General features: G+C 35.7%; 1 protein-coding gene across 2 annotated transcripts in view; it reads right to left on the bottom strand.

Annotated features, from left to right (window-relative positions):
* The window catches only part of DZIP3 (DAZ interacting zinc finger protein 3), a gene marked incomplete at its 3' end in the record, with an annotated part of 115,101 nt that extends 94,119 nt beyond the window's left edge, over positions 1-20,982 (bottom strand). For both annotated transcript variants that reach the window (XM_079705532.1, XM_079705531.1), the window contains exons 1-6: positions 20,879-20,982; positions 16,928-16,997; positions 13,374-13,529; positions 6,806-6,922; positions 3,228-3,308; positions 1,869-1,993 (exon numbers count right to left, since the gene is read on the bottom strand). In XM_079705532.1, the coding sequence (XP_079561658.1) occupies positions 1,869-1,993; positions 3,228-3,308; positions 6,806-6,922; positions 13,374-13,529; positions 16,928-16,997; positions 20,879-20,910 (581 nt within the window). In that variant the 5' untranslated portion in view covers positions 20,911-20,982. The remainder of the gene's footprint in view (positions 1-1,868; positions 1,994-3,227; positions 3,309-6,805; positions 6,923-13,373; positions 13,530-16,927; positions 16,998-20,878) is intronic.
* Between the last annotated feature and the right edge of the window lie 2,413 nt (positions 20,983-23,395).

The following is a 23,395-nucleotide window of genomic DNA, read 5'->3' on the forward strand; positions in this document are numbered from 1 at the left end:
TTATATCTACTCATTGCCTACAGACAAAAAAAATCTAGGATCAAGTATAAGCAAAGCCCAAGTGGGAAAACAGAGGAAGAAAAAGCTTATTCACCATAAGCACTGGAGAACTTGACTACTATGTACTGGCAGGAACATGTCTGGGAGTGGATCTTAAGAGTGCTGAACCAATGGTCAAATATATACCTTGATAGGGAAATATATATTGATATGGGGCAACTCTTCCATAATTCAGCATTTACTTTCCTAGCAAGGACACCTGAAGCCAGTCCTAACATGCTGCTGAGAAGGCTACTTGAAGCTTGGAAACCACAATGGCCTCTAGTAATTGAGGTGGAAATGTTGAAAATTTCTTGGCAGAGTATTAAAGAAAGCTCAGGGAGGTAAAGATGTTAGAATGGACTTACTGCATAAGACCATAGAATCCATCACTAGACAATGTTCCCCAGAAAGGCCCAGAAGACATTCCATCCATTAATGTAATAAGAAATACAGAGTGAGAAGAACATCAGTGTCTTTGAGCAGCTCAGTGGTGGCTGTTCTCTATAGGCCAGGGATGAAAGTAAATGATGCTGCCAGGTGACTGGGCTTTCTAGTGTCAATTATTTGGGAAATTGATTTCTTCCCAATGCCCATCAGTATGGAAAATAAAGAGTAGTTCACATATCTGAGGAAAGGACAGCAGTACAGATTCTCTGTCTTGTCTTAGAGCTATGTTAATTCTCTCCACAATATAGACTAAGGGGATTCTGATCATCCTGACATTCTGCAAAACATCACACTGGCCAACTACATTGATGACATCATGCTAACAAACAGGAAGTGGGACATCTTCTGGACAGTAAAAACCAGGCATTCCAGAGGATAGAAGATCAACCTTACAAAGAATCAAGGAACTACCATATAAGTGATGCTTTTAGGCATTCAATGGTTGGGCCCAGCAGTAATCCTTCATAAGGATTTGCATAAGTAAATTTTGCCTAATTCACCCTTCAGATCCCAGCCAAACATTATTTCCTCAAGGAGACTTCTGAATCCCAGGAAGACATTGGGGTTCCAATAAAGACTAATTTTTCATTATATTTTCCTTCATAGCACTTTATCACATTTCATAATTGATTATTTATATAACTGATTATTTGATTAAGGTCTATAACGTTCACTATACTGTCAGTTACACGAGGACAGGAACTATCTATTTTGTAAACCATTTTATCCCCAACACCTAAAGCAGTCTCTAAAATAGGATAAATGTTTAGCAAATAAAATGAATGGCTACAAATGGCTAGGGATCTACATATGGGAAGTGAACAGATGGTCTATAAACATTCTCCTGTACAATTTCACTAAGTGTGTAATACCCAATACTTCCGGACTCAGAATTTGGACCCTTTCAATGAGTTATAAGCTCATTTATAACTTAAATACCTATTCCAAGTGGTGATAACATTAATAACTACAACCATTAATTATCTATTAAGAATAGCATTTTTGTGTCCTGGGCACTGTTAATCACTTTATGAGGTGGGCACTATTATTAGTTCCAAAGATAAGGCTTAGCAACATTAAATTTCCTAGAGTCATATATTAGATGAGTGGTAGAAAATGTATTTGAACCCAGGCCTATCAGACTCCAAAGCCTATGCTCCTAATGCCTATGCTATACCACCTTTCATTGCCATGGCCTGTTAAGTTTGATACTTAATATTCTCAAGTACATTAAAGAAATTATCTATAGAATCAGTGATGGAGAAAAGAATCAGTAGAGCACAAATGTCACAATCCCTGGTATATTGTACAAACTTTATTCCCATTACATAATGCCAGAAGTTGATAGGCAAGATCTACCCATTAATTAAAATCCTTACCTCTTCTGAGCACATCGAAGTAAACCACGTCCAAAATAAACTAAAGACATAAAGTTTTCACAAATTTCATTTTCTTGGATCACCATCTTCATCACCAGAAATTTATTCTCAGCTTCTATACAATCCTGTAGCAACATAAAGCTAGGTTTGGCTGATGTAAAAATCATTTTTTTCCTTTTACAATAAACAGTTATTTCCCAAACTGGAGAAGTTAGGGCAGCTTTAATATTGATCCAGTCATTTATTCATATCTCTAATACATCTCTGTATATAATCCCATAAATAATGTACTCAGTGCTTTAGTTATTTACAAAAGAACTAAAGATCTTTAACCAGTGTTTCAAAGTGAATATTAAAACAACAACCTTTATATCTAAAACTGACAAATATTACTAGCCAAAATAAGGGCTCTTCTGATGACTATGGGAACATAGTTCTTTATAATTCTTCCTAACTTTTCATTCTAATTAGAGCACAAATCTTCCTAGTTTTTCAAATAGGAAATAAGTGACTTTTTGACCAGACATATAGTCTCTTTTGAGGAATGACCACCTTGATCATAAGCAATATGGGTTTAGAAGTAAACTACAGAATCAGTTCTAATAAATGTTTTAGTTATCATTATTAAAACAGGCACAGTAGCCCTGGTCTCCCTGGGAAAAAAAAATGCTGCATGGCCTCATTTTAAAATATTCTCTAGCACATCACACTAAATAATTAGCATTATGTGAAATTATTTAAAGTGGAAATGTTTTCAGTTTGGTGCTTATAAATTCTACTTCACCTAATTAACAAGTCAGATTTATTTATTTATGAAACCAAGTAGAGAGTACAAATTTAGGAATACAAAAAGGAAAAGAGATATCAAGGCTGCAATTGAGAAATCATTAAAAATAAGAAAAAGAGAATTTAAATTTGTAAGCACCCTTAGAAATCACCTACTTACCTCCTAGATTTTTACTTTTGCACTTCACTTTATTTGATAAAGGATTTGAGGTAAAATTCATATTTTACAAAGAGGGTAAGATAAAGACCAGAGAGATTAAACTATACTAAAAAAGGGATTAAAATTTATTATATAAGTGAAAGAAGCTAAACAATTTTCTGTTTTATATAAGTGATAAGTATTTCAAAGATAAATAAAATAAAGTTATAAGCTAACATTAAGTTTCCCCTACCAATATTTTTAGTTTCACAATATAGTCTCTAGCATAATTACTTTACATTTTCAATATACAACAGAAAAGTCAGAGTGGTTTCAATTTTTAGAGAATGTCAAAAATCAACACTTTAATTTGTTAAAATGAAGTCAGTGTATGTGAAGAGATTTATAATGTGCAAATAACACATGCTACATACCTCTTTCTTTCCTCTTTCAGTGACTGCTACTCCATACAAAAATAGTAATGTCAAATAATAACCAATATTAATCTGATGTGCCTAAAAAGATAAAATATACTTTAGTTGATTATTTAGACTATGCTACTTTTTAGTGTAGAAAGCTTAATTAAATATCCTAGGCCTATTTAATAACTATTAAAAATAGTTTAAATTATCATTATATTGTCAATCATCTAATAATCACTACAGAGAATTCATTTTAGATGTATTTAATAGTTTGCCCCAGAAGACAGTCAATAATCTCAAAATAAAACATCAGAGTTTGATCAAAGAAAATGAAAGCAAATGCCATCAAGATTTGTTATACTAAAACTTTCCAAAAAATTCTCTTTCTCTCATGATATTTTTGTATAGGAACACTTTAGATAATAACAAATACTACCATCCAGCTTAAAAAATACAATGATCTCTTAAATCAAAGTCTTTTATTGTCCACATGTGGGTTTTGTTATAACAGTATGAACATAAAGCTTATCACTTATTTAATGAAAAATTAAAACACAAATATTTCCTTCATTTGAAAATGGTCTATGTCAAATTAGAGATGGAGAATAGATTAGGGGTTAGGGAGAGTGAGGAGGGTAAAGGGTGCATGTGACTATAAAGGGGTAGCATAAGAGATTTTCATGGTGATGAAATAGTTCTTTTATCCTGATTCCAGTAGTGGTTACAAACATATACACTTACGATAAAATGGGACAGAACTATACACACCTGTGCATAAAAAATTTATCACAGCTGACCTGAGAATGCTATCTTTAGAAAGGTCTGCTTGCAAGGCTGACCCTCGGCTGGCATCTGTAAATCTGGATTTCAAGAGTATTCCCACTGTTCTCTGATAGGGGTGTCTCACTGTTCCTAGACTGTTTGTGCCAACTATGTGATTTATGCTGAACACCAGGAAGTTTCTTCTGGGAACTTTTGATACATGTTAGGCAGAGGGTGCCTACATGACCAACCCCCAATAAAAATCTTGAGCACTGATTCTCTAATGGACCTCCCTGGGCAGAAATATACCTAACTAACTAAATAACACCCCCACACACACACACACACACCACCCCCCCCACCTGCATTTTTGTTGCGAAGGAGGGAAGGAAGGAATGTACTCTGTGTAACCCCTCACGGAAGGGAGAAAACATAAGGAAGCCTGAAGATGGATTCCTCTAGACTCTGCCTACATTACGTTTTGACCATTATAGTCTGGGTGTGTATCTTTACTATATAATTGCAATAAATCTCTGCATGAGTACAACTCTATACTGAGTTTCATGAGTCCTTCTGAACATAGGGGTTGGAGACCCCTGACACAACACCCACTGTACCAATGTCAACTTCCTGGTTTTGATGATATATTGTTATGTAGATGTAACTATTGAGGGAAACTGCCTGAAGGGTACACCAGGACCTCTCTGTACTTTTGTATTGTACAAAGTTGTATTTTTGCAGCTTCTCTGCATCTAAAATTATCTCAAAATAAAAAGTTAAATGTCTATGGAGAAAAATATTGTTCATTTGTTTCATAAGCTCTATACTGACTAAAAGTATGATGGCCAACAGTATATATTTATAACTGGCTGGGGTTAGGAGTTTAGCTTCAAACTAATTTCAGTGGAAATACACACGTATGTTTATTATCAATGGGCCAAGTGAGTTTATAAACAAACTCCCCTGTAACATCTAATTGGTTTCCATCTTAAACTCCCTATCTCTGCAGAGGCTCTGAAGCCAACACTACATGGGTTTGTATCTTGACTCCACTACTTACTACTTGATGAATTAAGCAAATTAGTTAACCTCCATGCCCTAGTTTCTAATCTGTAAAATGGGAATAACGAGATGGGTTGCTTGTGAAGACTAAATAAGCTAATCCTTACAAAGTGCTTAGAACAGTGTCTGCTTTATAGCAAACACTAATAGGTGTGAACTATTATTTTGTAACTTCTAAAAAACTAGCTTCATTTAAACTACAAGGAAGTCCTTGTCTCATATAATTCTAAACAAAAAGAGCATTTGAGAACAAGATAAGATGCAGAATTGTGGTAATGCTATCATTAGATATAGAATGTAAAGAATTTAAAGATGCAAATGGTACATTTCTAACCTAAAGGCCCTGCCCTTTCCTTCCTACCTTCCCCCAATTAACAGAGAGTATCCCAGGTACTGGAACTAAATGGATATAGAGATGTTACTGGCAGCTGTCCCCCACCCCCACCCTACTGCCACTTCCTAAAAGGTTGCCTGGCCTCTCCTCGGTGGCCTTGAGGAACAGAGAGAGACATTTGGATATAGCAGTAGGCTGCTCTGATTGTGACAATTCTGATTCTGCTCACAAGTGCCAACAACAGAGGAAACTTTTCCATTCTTAGTGTAAAACTCATCTTTGAAGTAATGCCTAAGTAGAGAAGGCTAAGCAATCAGCATCTGTTAATGCTGAGTTTATAGTGATTTATTTCACTGCTTAGCAACCTGGTCACTGGGAGAAATAGCAGGTCTGCAGCATCCCAGAAGTTCTTGGGATTACATGTTGATGTGAACTACTTTTCTTTGTTCCCTCTTTTAACTCCATCTAGAATTCCTTTAGGGTGGTACATATACCTGTTAGAACCTGTCCTGAGAATCCTAAAAAAGGATGATTTTTCCATCTCTTTGTATACTATTATAATATGGGATGTGGTGTCTTAGGCTACTTTGTTTGATGCCTGGGTAGTCCATTCTTGAAGACAACTCTAATCCATCTTCTACATGTGTGCAAAACTTAGCTTATTTTACTGATCCAAATTATTCAAAGGACTGATTTTTCCTTTTATGTCCTTACTATTGGTTCTTATTTTTGATGCAATGTTTACTTTTCCTCAGATTTTTCTCTATTTCTAAAGTATCATTTGACCTTGAACATATGTCTTGTCAATTTTATCTCACATGATTACTCAATAATAGATGACAGAAGTTCCAATTTTTACAAATACAGAAATATCAGCAGAATTACATATAGAATGGATAAACAACAAGGTCCTACTGTATAGCACAAAGAACCATATTCAATATCCTGAGATAAACCGTAATGGAAAAGAATATAAAAAAGAACGTATATATATGTATAACTGAATCACTTTGCTGTACAGCAGAAATTAACACAAAATTGTAAATCAACTATACTTCAATTAAAAAAACAGAAATATCAGTAAAAAGAGGAGCTGATTATCAATTAGGGGGAAAGGAAGGAGTAGTTTTTAAAGTTCATGACTCTCCATTTCTAATTGGGAAAGCCCATTTTTACTAGTTCAAGTTTCTCTATTTAAGATGAACAATGTTATGGTAGGAAAGGAAACTAGAATCGGCTCATTAAAGAGAAGCAGTCATGAGAAAGTACAAGACATGTGAAAGAAATCAATCTATGTATACCTTTCTCTAGAGGTAAATGAGGAAAATACAAATTGGCCTACACCTTAAAATAAGCATACACTGACTGTTCTCTCATTGAAAAAATGTTGTCCAAGTCCATTATTTCAAACATGCAAAAAGAAAACACTTACAGTATAATTAGTAGCTTGAATGTTCCTAAGTGCTGCTTCCAGTTGTGTTATTAAGAAACGTAAAGTCAAAGCAGGAACAATTTCCTCCCCATTTTGGCTGTTGGCTGCAACTTCTCTCTGTGGAAAATAATTTGGTTGAAAATTTCCTTAAGTTAGAGCAAATATCAACATTTATTTTTATTATACAAATAATACATGCTCATTGTAGAAAATCTGGAGAATAAAGATGATTTTTTAAAAAAATCCACATGACCTAGATAAAATTGTTCTCATATTTGTTTGTTTTTAAGTAGTTCGACAAATCATCTTTGTAACTACTTCCTCAAGATACTAAAAAGCATTCCTATGCCTGCTGAAGGGTTGGCAATGTCCACTCCTACTTCAGAGGAAAGTCATAATCCCACTTCATTCTCATAGCTTCTATTCTCTAACATGGCTAAAAATCTTCATTCCAGCCCTGAATCTCTGGTAAATAGGAATGCTGGCTTTAAAAATACCAACACCAAGGCAAACCATCTTATGCTGTCATCTAATTGGAACCAAGCTAATATATGATTTATTATGTACCACAGTTTATTTACATAGATGAAATGAAAGGAATTAACTATGTCTTATCTTTGTATCCATTCCCCAATGCCTTGTACCCACAAATGCTTGGCTTAAATTACATTAGTTGTTTAATGATGTATTATCTATGTGGGAAATTTAATCTACACTTTCTTAACTTGGTTTCCAGTATACAATACTTCCCTGTTTTTCTCCTAGCCTAACTAGATATTTTACTTCAGTCTCCATAACACTCTATTTAATGAACCTCTTCTCTATCAACACACATTCCCTAGATAAAGTAATCCACTGTCATCTTTTTAAATAGCATCTACACACTGACAGTTTTCCAAATTTATATTTCGAGCTCAGAACTATCACCTGAATTCCAGACTCATGTATCCAACCATATACTCAACAATATCTCTTGAATTTGGATAGGTATATAAAATATAACACTGAAGTGTTTGCCAAACAGTTTAGGTAGTTAACTTTGCCAGTTTAGGTAGTTTCAGAGCAATATTCTCAACGAGAACTAAAAAAGCTGGATAAAATACAAAAAAAACCCCTTTTTTTGTTTGGAAAGCTACCAAGGCACTGAAAATCTCTGGGGCCAACATGCAATAGAGGAGGAAGGCCCAGAGACAGCAGACTGACTTTTGGAGCCACTTATCTCCTTAAGGCAATTGCTGTATTCAGTTATGGCTGAGAGGCTGAAATGCTAGACAGAGCTTTCCACAAAGCTGCAGAGCTAGAGGGAAAATTGGAGTGTATGACCTATCAAGGAAGAGGGGCCCTGGTAAACACCTTATTCTTTTGGTTGGGACCCTGAAGAAATTTACCCTTAGAGTCAAAGTGTCTGTTTTGGTTCCAGTTGGAAGCAGACCCTAACACAAGGATTTGAATGCAAGTAGTTTATCTGAGAGGTGCAGAGAACAATGGTAGTGGAGTGGAGAAGGGTATCAGGGAAGAGAAAGCAGGTTTTAAATTAACAGGTGTGTTATTAAGCTAGTTACGCACAGTGGATGACTAGGGTTAATACAACAGAAAAACACTGAAAAATTCAAGCCTCAGTATTATCCAACTTAAGGGGAGAGAGAACTGGGATATTTATATAATAACTCCCAAGGTTTATTGACTGAGTGCTTTCTGAGGTAAGGGGGGAGTATTAATTCCTTGGGATCTCTAAACTGCCATGAGAATTACAGCCTTCTGCAGTTCCAGAAAAAAAAAAAAAAGAAGAAAGGCCTGAAGCATAGAGATGTAGATACTGAAAACTGGAAACTGTCCAGAGTATACTGAAATGATAGAGTTCAAGGGGTCAAAGGGTATGGGCAGGGCACTGACAGTATCTGCTACAAAGGGTAAACCACAAATAGACTCTTCTTCCCAGAACAGAAGTAAAGCTTGGAGTCATCTCAGTCCCTAGTTGAATTAAGTGATCTGCAAGAAAAGCACAAATAAGCAAAAGATTCTGTCCTGTTTTCCTAGTTCTTCTCAAAAGAAGGTTGCTCTAAACCAACCCAGGCAGCCATTGCAAGTAGCAGAATTCTGTATTATCCTTTAGATGACTATGGAATTTAAAAATAATTTTATTGAGTTATAATTAACATATTATATTTCAAGGTGTACAACATAGTGATTTGACATTTTTCTTATGACATCATCATGAAATGATCACTGCAATAAGACCAGTTAACATCCATCATTATATGAACTTTTTATAATATTACTATGTTCCCTAGGTATATATTATATCCGCTTGACTTATTTATCTTATAGCTGTAGGTTTGCACCTCTTAATCCCCTTCAGGCAAAATAGATAACTATGGAATTTGTACTGATGTTTTTACGTTCATTCATGATTTTGGTTCTTTTTGCCTTCTTTTTTTTTGAACATTCTTACCAGGCATTTATCAATTTTATTGGTCTTTTCAAAAAATCAAGTTTTGGTTTTAATGACCTTTTCTAGTTTGTTTTATTCTATTTTATTAGTTTTAGCTATCTTTATTCTTTTTTTGACTGTTTTTAATTTGCTGTTCTTTCCTTAGCCTCTTGAATTTTATGTTTAGATGACTGATATTCAACCTTGCTTCTTTTTCTATTATATGCATTTCAAGCTATAAATAATCCTTGCAGCACAGCTTTTATCTAATAACACAAATTCTGATATATGTTTTTCATTCAGTTCCAAAATTTATCTAATGTCCAGTGTGCTTTCTTCTTTGATCGCTGGTTTAACTAGATTAGATGTATATATCTTAACTTAGGAACAATGGTTTTCTAGTTTATCTATCTGTAACTAATTTCTGAATTAATTGTACAGCTGTTAGAGAATATGCTCTGCATGTTCTGATGTTTTGAAATTTGATGAGATTTGCTTAGTATATGGTCAATTTTTGTAAATGTTATATGCATTTAAAAAGAATATAGGGCTTCCCTGGTGGCGCAGTGGTTGAGAATCTGCCTGCCAATGGAGGGGACACGGGTTCGAGCCCTGGTCTGGGAAGATCCCACATGCCGCGGAGCAACTAGGCCCGTGAGCCACAACTACTGAGCCTGCGCGTCTGGAGCTTGTGCTCCACAACAAGAGAGGCCGCGACAGTGAGAGGACTGCGCACCACGATGAAGAGTGGCTCCCGCTCGCCGCAACTAGAGAAAGCCCATGCACAGAAACGAAGACCCAACACAGCCAAAATAAATAAATAAAATTTAAAAAGAATATACATTTTGTCACTGTTACACATATATAAGTCAATTACATCAAGTTTGCTACAGCTCTACTAATTTTGTGTTCATGTTCTATTACTTGTTAAGATAGCTATGTTAAAATCTTCCACTGGGGGGCTTCCCGAGGCTTCCCTGGTGGCGCAGTGGTTGACAGTCCACCTGCTGATGGGGACACGGGTTCGTGCCCCGGTCCGGGAAGATTCCACATGCCGCGGAGCAGCTAGGACCGTGAGCCACGGCCGCTGAGCCTGCGCATCCGGAGCCTGTGCTCCGCGATGGGAGAGGCCACAACAGTGAGAGGCCCGTGTACCGCAAAAAAAAAAAAAAAAAAAAAAAAAAAAAATCTTCCACTGGAATTGCTGATTGGTCCACTTCCCCTTTAGTATTACCAACTTTTGTTATTACACATAACATTTCTGAATGTATTTGGGTCTACTACTGGAATTTCTCTTGTATTTTCTACACTTGTCTGTAGAGTCAAGAGCAAGTAACACAATCTTTTAATTATTAGAGCTTCATAGTAAGTTTTTTTAAAATTTATTTATTTAATTTATTTATTTTTGGCTGCATTGGGTCTTCATAGCTGCACACAGGCTTTCTCTAGTTGTGGTGAGCGGGGGCTACTCTTCGTTGCGCTTCATGGGCTTCTCATTACGGTGGCTTCTCTTGTTGAGGAGCATGGGCTCTAGGCATGCAGGCTTCAGTAGTTGCAGCATGCGGGCTCAGTAGTCATGGCTCATGGGCTCTAGAGCACAGGCTCAGTAGTTGTGGCGCACGGGCTTAGTTGCTCCGTGTCATGTGGGATCTTCCCGAACCAGGGCTCAAATCCGTGTCCCCTGCATTGGCAGGTGGATTCTTAACCACTGCTCCACCAGGGAAGTCCCCATAGTAAGTTTTAATATCAAAGTGGGCAAATTCCCAGCCCTTCTCTCCCACACTTCTCTTTTGTAATTTTCCTGGCTATTCTTCCCTTAATTTCCCTTTAGAACTAGCTTTTAGTAACAAAAACAAAAACAAACAAACAAACAAAAAACAACAAAGAAAACCCTTTTGTTATTTTTATTGGAATTATATGATATTTGTGAATTTTAATTTCAGGAAAATTGACTTCTCTATCACATTGTGTCTTCCTACATGTATTGCTTCCCATTCAGATCTTCGTATCTTACCTTTAATAGTTTTAGAAATTTTTATTTATTGTTTTAATATAAAGTACTGATTTCTAAACTTAGTGTAAAAAATTCAGTGTGTGGGGGTACTTGCTAAAATGCAGATTCCCAGACCTCTCCCCAGAGATTTTGATTCTTTAGGACTAGTATGGGGGTCAGATAGGCTCACGTAAGTGGCTTAGGAAAAACTGAGAAACACTAGTTTATATCTTGTATATTTCTTAAGTGTTTTCCTGGGTATTTTATCTTTTCTGTTACTATTAAAAATATTTTTCTTTCATTTTTACCTTCTAACTGGTATTGTTTATATATATAAAGGCTACTGATTTCTATTTCCTACTGTGGTTTCTGGGTGATTTCCAAAAGATAAGAGGGAAATAGTGGCATTATTTCATCAATTTCAAACCAGAATTCATGCTTGTGGTAAATTACCTCACTTAAGATTAGAGCTGTATATAAAGTCTTTGGATATTTTTAGAGTTTTTAAAATTTTTAATCATAATAGTATTAATTTGTTTCATAGAAATAATTAATGATATATTCTTTCACAGAAAAGGTAAATGTGGCCTTTTCAGGACACCTATGGTGTTCTGTCTCCACCCCCCAATTAACTGTCACAAAGAAGAGAAGATCATTTTCTTTAACTTTGGGCAATTCCATTAATTTACAAACTGATATCCATCTTGTGTTGAAAGTTTCACAACTTATTATCTAGAAAAACTATTTCTAAGATGCAAATTGACAATATATTCTCTAAAATATTTATCTCATTAAAAAATCCAGGTCTTATTATTTTTCTTTATATTTTACATTTTTGAAAAATCTGTCAGTATTTTACAAATTAGGAAAACTGAAAGCAGTTTCCTCTCCCAGAGTGGCATGTTGTGAGTTATTAGAATTAGAATAAACACTAGACCTTATAGTCAACAGCTTATAAGCTACTAACCCACATTCCTATCATTATCCTTGAAAGGCTAGCATCAGCTTTATTTAATTAATAAAAGTCTAGAGTCAAAGCTGAAACCAAAGCCCTTCACAAGATATAAGATGGAGATGTCAGGACCTTAGTGGCACTGTTATGGTAAAGAAAGAAAGGAAAGAAAGAAAGGAAAGAAAGGAAAAAAGGAAGGAAGGAAGGAAGGAAGGAGAAGGAAGGAAGGAAAAGGAAGGAAGGAAGGGAGGGAGGGAGGGAAAAAAGAAAGAAAGAGTGAAAGAAAGAAAAGAAAAGAAAAAAGAAGAGTCATTGTAAAATAATAGGAAATACATATATAATAAGAAATACATATATTGATCTGTCCCCAGTTCCTGCCAATATTTGGTCTTTGACTCTGGTTCCAGACACAGAGCTCCTAAAACCCTTGGAATTTCCTGGGTGATAGGAGAGTCTTTTGTTCTAATGAGCTGAGTCTCAGTGGGCTTCTGGATGGAGGCTTGGTCACCAGAAAGACCAAACCATGGTTAGAAGCTTGGAAATTTCAGCACCATACCCCAAAGAGGGAAGAGAGGCTGGAAACTGAATAATTAATCATGCCTACGTGATGAAATCTCCATAAAAATTCTAAAAGTATGAGCTTTGGAAAACTTCCAGTTTGCACATGCACATGCCAGGAGAGTGGTGTACCCCAACTCCAAAAGAAGAGAAGCTCCTGCACTTGAGAACTTCCCTTGCCCTATGTATATCTTCCTGTGATTGTTCAGCTGTACCCTTTATCAATCATATCATTTATCATGTAATAAACGGGTCAACGTGTTGCCCTGAGTTCCGTGAGCTGTTCTGGAAAATTACTGCACTCATGAGGGGTCATGGGAACCCCAATGTATAGCCAGTCAGTCAGAAGTACTGGGGCAACCTAGGACTGGTGATTGGCATCTGAAGTGGGAGCAGTCTTGGAATGGGCCCTTAACTTGTGGAATCAGATGCTAACTCCAGGTAGACAGTGTCAGAATTGAATTGATTTGTAGGACACCCAGGTAACGTTGGAGAATTGACTGTTGTGGGACTAAACCCACACATCTAGTGTCAGAAGTGCTGTGAGTATAGCAGTAGTGTGAGAGTAAAGGAACACAGTGTATCATATACACAGACCTACACTTCTGCCCCAAATATCAAATTATGATCTTACCTGCATAGTTTGGAAGGAAAAATCTTCTTGTAAGAACTTCTTGACGTGAGGAACCACACCTTTTGGTAGAGTATTAATTGCATTCAATAACTTCTTCACTTCTAATAACAGGTTAACAGGGACAAGATCAGTAGGTATGTTCTTTTCCTGTTTGTCCTAGAAGACATTATTAAAAATTATACAATTATACATGTTCTAATTTACTCTAATATTAAAACCAGCTAAAGTATTTTTTTAAAGTTCCTTTACATGCTATATGTAGATCACTCTGACAGACTACAATAAGAATAAGACATTCTCTCTGCTCTCAAGGAACTTACAACATAGCTGAAAGTTTAAGACTAAAACTCAAGAAGCTTTAATCTAAGGAAGCCCATCATAAATGAATTTAAAAGTTATAAACAAAGCATAGATTCTAAGATGGGAATAATTATGTCTTTTTTTTATGGTGGTGGGATGTAAAACATTAATGATTTTAGGCTTAAATGTGAGTTAAGCCTTTAAAAATGGTTGCCCTTGAGAAAAACACAACATGTACTGAATTGGTCCATTTAAGGCATAAAAAAATGCTAAGTTTAAAATATTAAATAGATTATTCTACAAAATAATATGAAAACTATATCCAACGGTGCTTTTTACGTTATGTGACTAATGCTTGAGCTACTAAACACGGCAATTTGAAAATAAAGTTATAATACTTTAAATTATAAATAAATTAGTATAATATAATGATTCTACGTATAATCTCAATTCAATCAGAGCCAAATAAATAGTAATAATCGGGACTTCAGGAACTGATCCTACAGACTTAATAAAGCTGTAGTTAATGGTTAACTGATAGCTATATAGTCAAGTCTTGCTGGATTTTCTATTAACATTAATTGTGAGCAACGAACAGGCAACAGAAATGAATAAAGATCCTGGAACAGATGGATGATGGCCTTCCTTCAAACCTTAACAAGATACCACAGTCCTTACACCCTGCTGAAACTTTGGGAATATGAATATGTAGCCACTGACCTCTGTATATGAGAACAGACAGGTTATTACTGCAGAGGCCATGTAGAGTCACTGAAAATGCAAAATAGTCACTGGTGTGTGGTAACTGTCACTGCCTGGTTTCTAACAGACCTGGAACTACCCAGGAAAGTAACTAGGAACCAATAAGGTCCACAGCAGGACTACTACTCTTCCTCTTCCTCCTCCTCTCCACTTCTGGTTTTGAGTCTTAAATTGAGATTCCTTCATTCCCAACAACACCCAACAAACACATCTTACATTTTACGGTACTTCATTATATTTACATCCAAAAATGTAGGAAATGTTAACAGTTTGCTAAATCTCAGTAAAGAGTATATAAGTGTTCATTGTACTAGTCTTGCAACTTTTCTGTAGGTTTGAAATTTTTCAAAAAGTTAAAAAAAAAAAAGCTTCTAAAAAATAACCAAACAATCCTTTATGAAGAATGACCATTGTCATACTGTTGGTGGGAATGTAAACTGATACAGCCACTATGGAGAACAGTATGGAGTTTCCTTAGAAAACTAAAAATAGAACTACCATACAACCCAGCAATCCCACTACTGGGCATATACCCTGAGAAAACCATAATTCAAAAAGAGTCATGTACCAAAATGTTCATTGCAGCTCTATTTACAATAGCCAGGAGATGGAAACAACCTAAGTGTCCATCAACAGATGAATGGATAAAGAAGATGTGGCACATATATACAATGCAATATTACTCAGCCATAAAAAGAAATGAAACTGAGTTATTTGTAGTGAGGTGGATGGACCTAGAGACTGTCATACAGAGTGAAGTAAGTCAGAAAGAGAAAAACAAATACCGTATGCTAACACATATATATGGAATCTAAAAGAAAAAAAAAAAAGGTTCTGAAGGCCCTAGGGGCAGGACAGGCATAAAGATACAGACGTAGATAATGGACTTGAGGACACCGGGAGGGGGAAGGGTAAGCTGTGACAAAGTGAGAGAGTGACATGGACACATATACACTACCAAATGTAAAAGATATAGCTAGTGGGAAGCAGCTGCATAGCACAGGGAGATCAGCTCGGTGCTTTCTGACCACCTTGGGGGGGGGATAGGGAAGATGGGATGGAGACACAAGAGGGAGGGGATATGGGGATATATGTATACGTATAGCTGATTCACTTTGTTATAAAGCAGAAACTAACACACCATAGTAAAGTAATTATACTCCAATAAAGACGTTTTAAAAAAAAAAGAATGACCATTGTCAATAGTGCATATATTTCAAACTAAAGGTCAATTCTGTAATCAAAAGTCATTGCAGAATCATCCAACACTAATTACCAAATTGATACACAAGTAAGATTATGGCATGAATAAAATTTTTTCAACAGGAACTACTATACGCTTCATGTTTGTTAAATAATCTTATTATAAATACGATTTTAATTTTTAAGTTAGTTGTCAAAATATTTGATGCTCAATCCATTTTTGCAAAATAGATTTAGCATCTAAGCCAAATTCAGGTTAAAGTTTCCACCTCCTTTCCCTCTGAATTCCGAAATCTGTATCTAGAAATGGCTTTTCTGGATCCAATCCCCCTGGTCCAAGTGTACATACTGAACATATTGTATTTCATCTGCAAAATTTTTTACAGTGATAACCTCATGCAGGTGAATACTATGGTTATTTTACGTTTATGTATTTTTCTCCTTCTAAGTTACTGGATAACCTTTATTAACAAATGGACATCAATCATTATATAAAACTATGTGGAAAGTAAAAATTACACTAACAAGAACCTAACAAATACCTCTCATCCATCCTTCACTAAACATAAATACATGTGATATTCAGAAACATGTGTCTGTATTTTTCTTTTTTCGGTATGCGGGCCTCTCACTGTTGCGGCCTCTCCCGTTGCGGAGCACAGGCTCCAGAAGCGCAGGCTCAGCGGCCATGGCTCACGGGCCCAGCCGCCCCGCGGCATGTGGGATCTTCCCGGACCGGGGCACTAACCCGTGTCCCACGCATTGGCAGGCGGACTGCCAACCACTGCGCCACCAGGGAAGCCCTCTGTATTTTTTAATCTACCATAAAGTATATAGTCACTGGCAATAAAAGCTTTATATTAGTGTATAATTCAGTTATTCATTTAGAACTGGAGGTTCTGACAGTAAAGATGATAAAAACAGGAAAAGAATTAACTTCAGAAACAACTCAATGAAATGTCTTACTAAATAAAATTCTCTGTGTATGTTTTATCTCTATGTGTACAGTATTCATTTTGTTTGAATTTTGCTTTTAAAAGACAAATAAGAGATTTCTTACAGTTGATTGTGGGATGTTTCTGGGCAAGTCAATTCAATTATTTACTAATTTTAACTTACAGTTAGGATTGGTGTTTGGAATGATAACTTTGAGACACAAATATCAATTATCAAAGAAAGATTTAGTGATGACCACTAAGGTAGGAAAATTTTTAGCAGATAATTAAATTGATTAGATTTAGCATTCTATTCTCATACAGCATTAGTTAACTGACTACATTGTCTCTTACCAGTTGATCAGTTGATTTTTCTACCTTATTCTTGGTTTCCTCCTTAGCCTGCTCCTCCACAGGAAGATCCCTATTTTAAATGAAAAAGCATTATATTCAGAGCATCTCCTTACAAAGAACACAATTAAATTGTAATAGTAAAGAATCTGACATGTGAATTTTTGCCTGAAAGTTTCAGAAGTGTAAACAATATGTACCAAAGACTGGTAATAGCGGTAGATGCCATATCTCTTTAGGAACTCAAGTTAAAGAAAAGAAATTATGCCATGTCCTTACTGGATAGTGCCAGAGAGAATACTAAGCTGATGTAAAAATTTTTTCATCTTTAACAAACACACAATAGACCAAAATAATGGGAAAAAATAACTTTATAGCACTGTTTCTCAATGTAAAGAAAAAAAAGGTTGAAAAGATTGATGTTTTGATTTGTGTGTGTACGTGTGTGTGTGTGTGTGTGTGTGTGTTTATGAAAATAATTGAGGTCTGGAAAGGATCTATCTTACAAAGATCTTTTTTTTTTTTTTCAGTTTCCTGGCATTGCAATTGTCCAGTTTTTCAAAATGGCTTTTTAAATTGAGGCAGAATATCGTATTTAGAAATTAAGTATTTTTATAAAAAGGAATAATGACAAGTTTTACTTTTGACATGGGCTTGAAATGTGAACATATGCAGTATTATTTACTGAATTGAAAAATTTATTTATAAAATTGCTTTTGCCTATATACAGCACCATGACACAGGATTCATAATATAAGAACCATAACATAGGGTCATATATGATTTATATAATTTTCTTAATCCTATACACTAGCAGAGATAAAACTGAGGTGAGAAACTTATGTCAATTGATTGACTTATTCAGAACTGTACTTTGTAGATATTATCCTATTTTACTTCATATTTATGTACTCATTTGACAGACAGTCATTTATCATTTACTATGTGCAGATTGTGTCAGGGGAAACTGAGACAGATAAACAATACAGTATTGTCCACACAGTGAAAGTTTCAACAAAAGATGATTTATACACACAAACAATATTTCACAGTATGAGTCTCAGTGCTCTTTAAAATGTCATGGTAAAGAGAAACCTGTTAACTGTTTTTTCCTACACTTCTAAGCCCCACTCCAAAAAGGAACACAAGGAACTGTGTTATCAAGGAATGAAAAATACTGCAGCAGTATTCTGAAGCCTCTCCATGTTTAAGAGTACAAAAGGTACTCAAAATGGATACTCTACTTGCTAACTCCATTTCATGATAATTCACTCCTTAACCCAGTAGTTCTCAGTCCCAGATGCATATTAAAATCACCTGTGATGGGCCTCCCTGGTGGCGCAGTGGTTGAGAGTCCGCCTGCCGATGCAGGGGATACGGGTTCGTGCCCCGGTCTGGGAGGATCCCATATGCCGCGGAGCGGCTGGGCCTGTGAGCCATGGCTGCTGAGCCTGCGCATCCGGAGCCTGTGCTCCGCAACGGGAGAGGCCACAACAGTGAGAGGCCCGCGTACCACAAAAAAAAAAAAAAAAAAAGAAAAAAAATCACCTGTGAAGCTTTGGCAACATCCAGATGTCCAAACTCTACTTCAGAGCTTCTTAATCAAATGTGTGGAACATGAGCTTCTATATTTTCCATAGGTTCCATAACAAATTTTGATATGAAAACTTAACTCATCTGTACTGCCTCCCCAACACTGAAATTGCTCTAGTAAAAGTTGCTAATGAAATCGTATTTGCTACTACAATAGCTTTGTCTTAGCTCTTCATTCTACCTAGCTTTTTTGCATTACTTAACATTATCCATCATATACTCCACCCCTCCTTGAAAACCTCCACATCCTTTGCTGCTATTGGTTCTTCTCATAGCCCCTCCAGCTGTCCACTTCTCAGTTTGTACCACTGGCTATCTCTCTTCCTTTCATTCACCTTATTCATCTATTATTTTAATAATATTTAATATAGAACTGCTTACATTAACACTATCAAACCATGCTCCCCATGTATTAGAACAGGAAGGTACATCAGTGGTCATATATGGCAGCTACTTTATTCTGTAGATGGGTAAATTAATGTCCAGAGAGGTCATACACTAGAAAGAAGCAAAGCTAAAACTAAGTGCAAGACTAGTATTTTTCTTTTGCTATTCTGCTACATTTACCACCTGTGTACTTTCTTCGTCTGCTGGGAGAAGCTGAAATTTTGGTATAACAATATACCTGAAATATTGGATATATATAGTATACAGTAATGTTCCATTTTTAGCCCTCTTTTTTCTTAGTACATTTTCTACTTAAATCAATCTTATTTATGCCCATGAGTAAACACTCCCAGATAGGATTCAGGTCCTTCTTATTGAACTACCTTACCTTCAAGTCTCTAGCCCAATATCTGACATAAAGTAGGCACTCAAATAGTTATTGAATGAATAAATATAAAAACAAATAAATGAGCAAACTTCCATGAACTCAAATAGCACCCCATTCTAATGATTCACAAATCTATTTCTGCAGACTTAATCATTCTTTGATGCTACAGCTACACATTTCCTTCCACCTACTCGACAATCTCCATAAGAATATCTTAGTGACACCTCAGTCTGGCTCATGTCCAAAGCTGAACTCATTATCTGTGCTCTCTTACTTTCTCAACACACATTAAACCTGTCTCCTTTTGTGATCTTCATATTAGCTAATGTTACATATTTCCTTCCGGTCATTAGAAATTTTCAAACCAACTCTACTACTCTTTTGCCCCTTTTTCTCATATTTAAGTAGTCAAAGAATTCTGTTGATTCTAGTTCTATAAACCCTTCCTCTCTTACTATTTACTATTCCTATCATACAAGCCTTCATTAACTACTTCCTGAGCTATTACAATTGTCATATCTTGTCATCCTTCCCACTATCAACAAAGGTAGTCTTCCTAAAATACAGTGTAAAATTTCATTTCTCTTCTTCAAATGTCAATGGCTCTGCACAAAATAAAGCTAAACTCCTTACCAGGAGTCAAAATCCTCCCCAAGAATTTATCTTAAATACTTTTTATTGCTGTTTCCTCAGCCAAATGACCTCCCATCTGCTCTGTTTCTACACCCATCAAAAGCCACCTTTATCCTTTTAAGTTCAGTTCAAATGTCACCTTGTGGAAACCCACTGAACCCCACTCAATAATTATTGTTCCTTTCTATATATAGCCACAGTATTTCTACTATAACGCTTATGCATTCATTTTGCCTAAAGATAAAATAACTTTTTATATATCTTCCTACTATATTATAATTCTCTCTCAGTACATACATTTTGTCTTAGTCTTTATTCCCTAAGTACCATGGAGGTAAGTAAATACTTGTAAAACAACACATTGCTTATTATATGAGACAGTGAAAGGTGGCAAGGAGATCTCCAATACTAACCTGCTCTTTAGTATTATATGGGAGAGGTACAAGCAGGCTGAACTTTCCCTAATTTGAGGGGACAGATTGACATTTAGCCTAGGCCCAGTTGAACCACTCAGTAGAGTCTTCTGTGTTGCGCTTAGGTTACCTTCTATAAAATGGGAATAATAATAGTACCCACCTCACTGAGTTGTTATGAAGTTTATATAAGTTAATGTTTGTAAATGCATTTAAAACAATGCCTGGCAAAAGGTAAGCCTATGTAAGTGCTTGTTAAATGATAAATAAAACATTACTTTGTTTAGAATGGCCCAGGTGTAGCAAACTATGGTACATCTTTCAATTCTTAGCTATTTAGCCAGGGTGTGGTCCTTAGAGAAATTTTCTAAAATTAGATTTTACCCAGTTTACATCTCCCACTAATCAAAATTGCTAAATTGTCTTGAAACATAAGGGTATCTCATTCACACTAGCTTCCCAAAGTTATGTGAAAAAGACCAATGTTATGTCTTCAAAATGCAACAATTGCAGTTGGTTTTTTGTCAACCCATCCCTTACCTCACAAAAAATTCTTCTGGTAGAGAATCCATGCTGCACAATATTCTCTTGCAAGTCTTATTCCAAAGCTTGCAGACTGACTTTTACGACTGCTGTTTAAAGCTGTAAGGAAAGTAATACTTTTAGTGGGAAGGTAGAAGGATTTCATTCTTTCTTCCCACTATCTAAATAGTACATAATCATTACAGAAAATTTTGAAACTGCTATAAAACAAAAATCACAGTTTCATCATCCAAACATAAATCACTGCCTATATTTTAATATGCTTAATTTTTTCCAAGCATAGGTATATCTTACCAATTTGTAATCATATTGAATAGGGAATACTCTACATTACCTTTTTCACCACTGAACACTATATCAAAAGCATCTTTCATGTTATTTTATACTCCTAGTAAACATTCTCAATGGCTACATAACAACTGGTTGACTGGGGTTTCCTTGCCCATTTCCTTACAGTTGGACATTAAGATTGTTTCCCATTTTTTTCATTATAAATTAGTATTGTGATAAACTCCACCGCCTATGAAGGCTTTTCTATATTTATGATTAATTCCTTACAGTAAATTATCAGGAAATAGAATTCCTGGGTCAAAAGACACAAATATTTTAGGCCTCTAGGTGCATATTGCTAAATGGCTTCCCAAATGGTTTGTAATAATGTATTTCCCAGAGGCATAAGAAGTTTCTCTTTAACATAATCTTGATAGCACTCATTGTTTTATTTTCTTTTAGTCTAAAAATAACATTTAGCTACTTTTCCCCAAAATCGTATGATTCTCTATCTCCATTAATGAGAGGTAGGATGTAAAGAACTCCTGCATATTTTCTAGTTCAGATATCAATGGATGTTGTGGATATTTCCTGAAGGAAAAAAAAATACTGAGGCAAAATAAATGAAAACAAAGAGGAATAGTGTATTATTAGCATATCCATTTATTTATATTGCTCTCTATTTAACTACCCTAAGACCAATTCTTCTAAAATTAGTTCCATTTGATCTCTTTTGCTGAGAGTTCAAGCCTCCAAACTCCATTGCCCTCTGTTAGGCTGACTTCCCTTTCTGATCCCACTGTACATAAGCCCAGGAAGTGTTAGAGTGAAAGTAGGTAAAACTATTGCTTGGTGCTATGGGACAAAGAAAGAAATGATGAGGAAAAAAGAAAAGAAAGTGGCAGCAATAGCATAAAAACAGACCTAGAGTGTCTTGCTGCCAAACACAAGACTGGATAAAGTTTCTCATTTCTTACCTCTAGACTGCTTATTTCAGTAACTGGGTAGCCAGTTTCTCTAACAGCATATTAATATACACCCATAAATTAGATTGATAGAGCTTTTGGAGACCCATTACTAAAAGGCAATTCAGCAGAGGTAATTCTTAAATCAAGAAAATATATTCCACAAGATCATTTGTAAGTCACCTGTTAAGAATTCAGATTGTATTTACTCAAAGGAACATTGTTTTAAATGAGGCCGAGTCTCCCAAAAAGTCAGAAAAAGCTAACAACACATAGAGGGGAAGAAAGAACTGTAGGACCTGAACCATCCTAAGCCTTGAGGGTTGAGAATCCTATCATTAACAAACTTATGGAGAGGGGACAACTCAGTTTCTGGTGTAAGGGCTAAAAGAAGTCCTGAGGGGATCATCTGAAAAACAAGTATTCCTAATCATGATACCAGCTATTTTCTCTATTTGACTCACATCAGCTCTCAGTTACACAGAAAGGCTGGAGAAACAAGGGTAATTCTCCAACAATTCAATGTTAGCTGATTCTTCTTAATCAAAACACAAGTGCAAAGATTCACACACACAAACTCACACTAAATTCCCTCATTTAAAATGGAGCTTTCTAACACCTCTTAGTTTCTTGCCCATCCCTAATAAAACACTTCTTGCTGTATGAATATAATTCACCTATTCAGAATCTAGTTCTGTACATTATTTTGTACTTTTAGTCTTATTTTAAAAACTCAGTATACAAAGTCATATGCCTATTAAAATTTGCATTCTCTATCCAAATACGGTTGAAATATACAACCTAGAGCCCATAATGAAGCAGAGAGAGGTTGGACAAACCTTGTTATCCTTTCACACTAAATCAGATCTACTTCTTTAATAAAGCTGTATAGAAAAGGACATGGCTTTGAGAATTGTAGGATTGTGATCAAACTTTTTCTTTTATGGTTTCCTTAACCTCCCTGGTTATTTTAATAAAAAGTAACAGGCATTATTTCATAGCCAGAGCATACAAACGTGTGCCTTTTCCAGACAAAACAATCCTCTCATTTTCAGAATTTAAAAGCTCAGACATGGGTAATTCCCCTTCTAATAAGCTCTCCTTCAGTTAGTAGCTGTTTGCACAGATCACAGTGAGGCTGAAGAGAAAGGAGGAAAATCCTCTGGCAACAAGGCAGAGAGGATGGAAGGCCGCTGCTAAGCTATTCAGTGTTCAGCTTGAAAAAGAAAAAGATATAAAATTAATTAATCAATAAATCAGAAGCTATTTGGATACTGAA

Source organism: Hyperoodon ampullatus, assembly GCF_949752795.1.
Source record: "Hyperoodon ampullatus genome assembly, chromosome: 5".
Taxonomy (NCBI): domain Eukaryota; kingdom Metazoa; phylum Chordata; class Mammalia; order Artiodactyla; family Ziphiidae; genus Hyperoodon; species Hyperoodon ampullatus.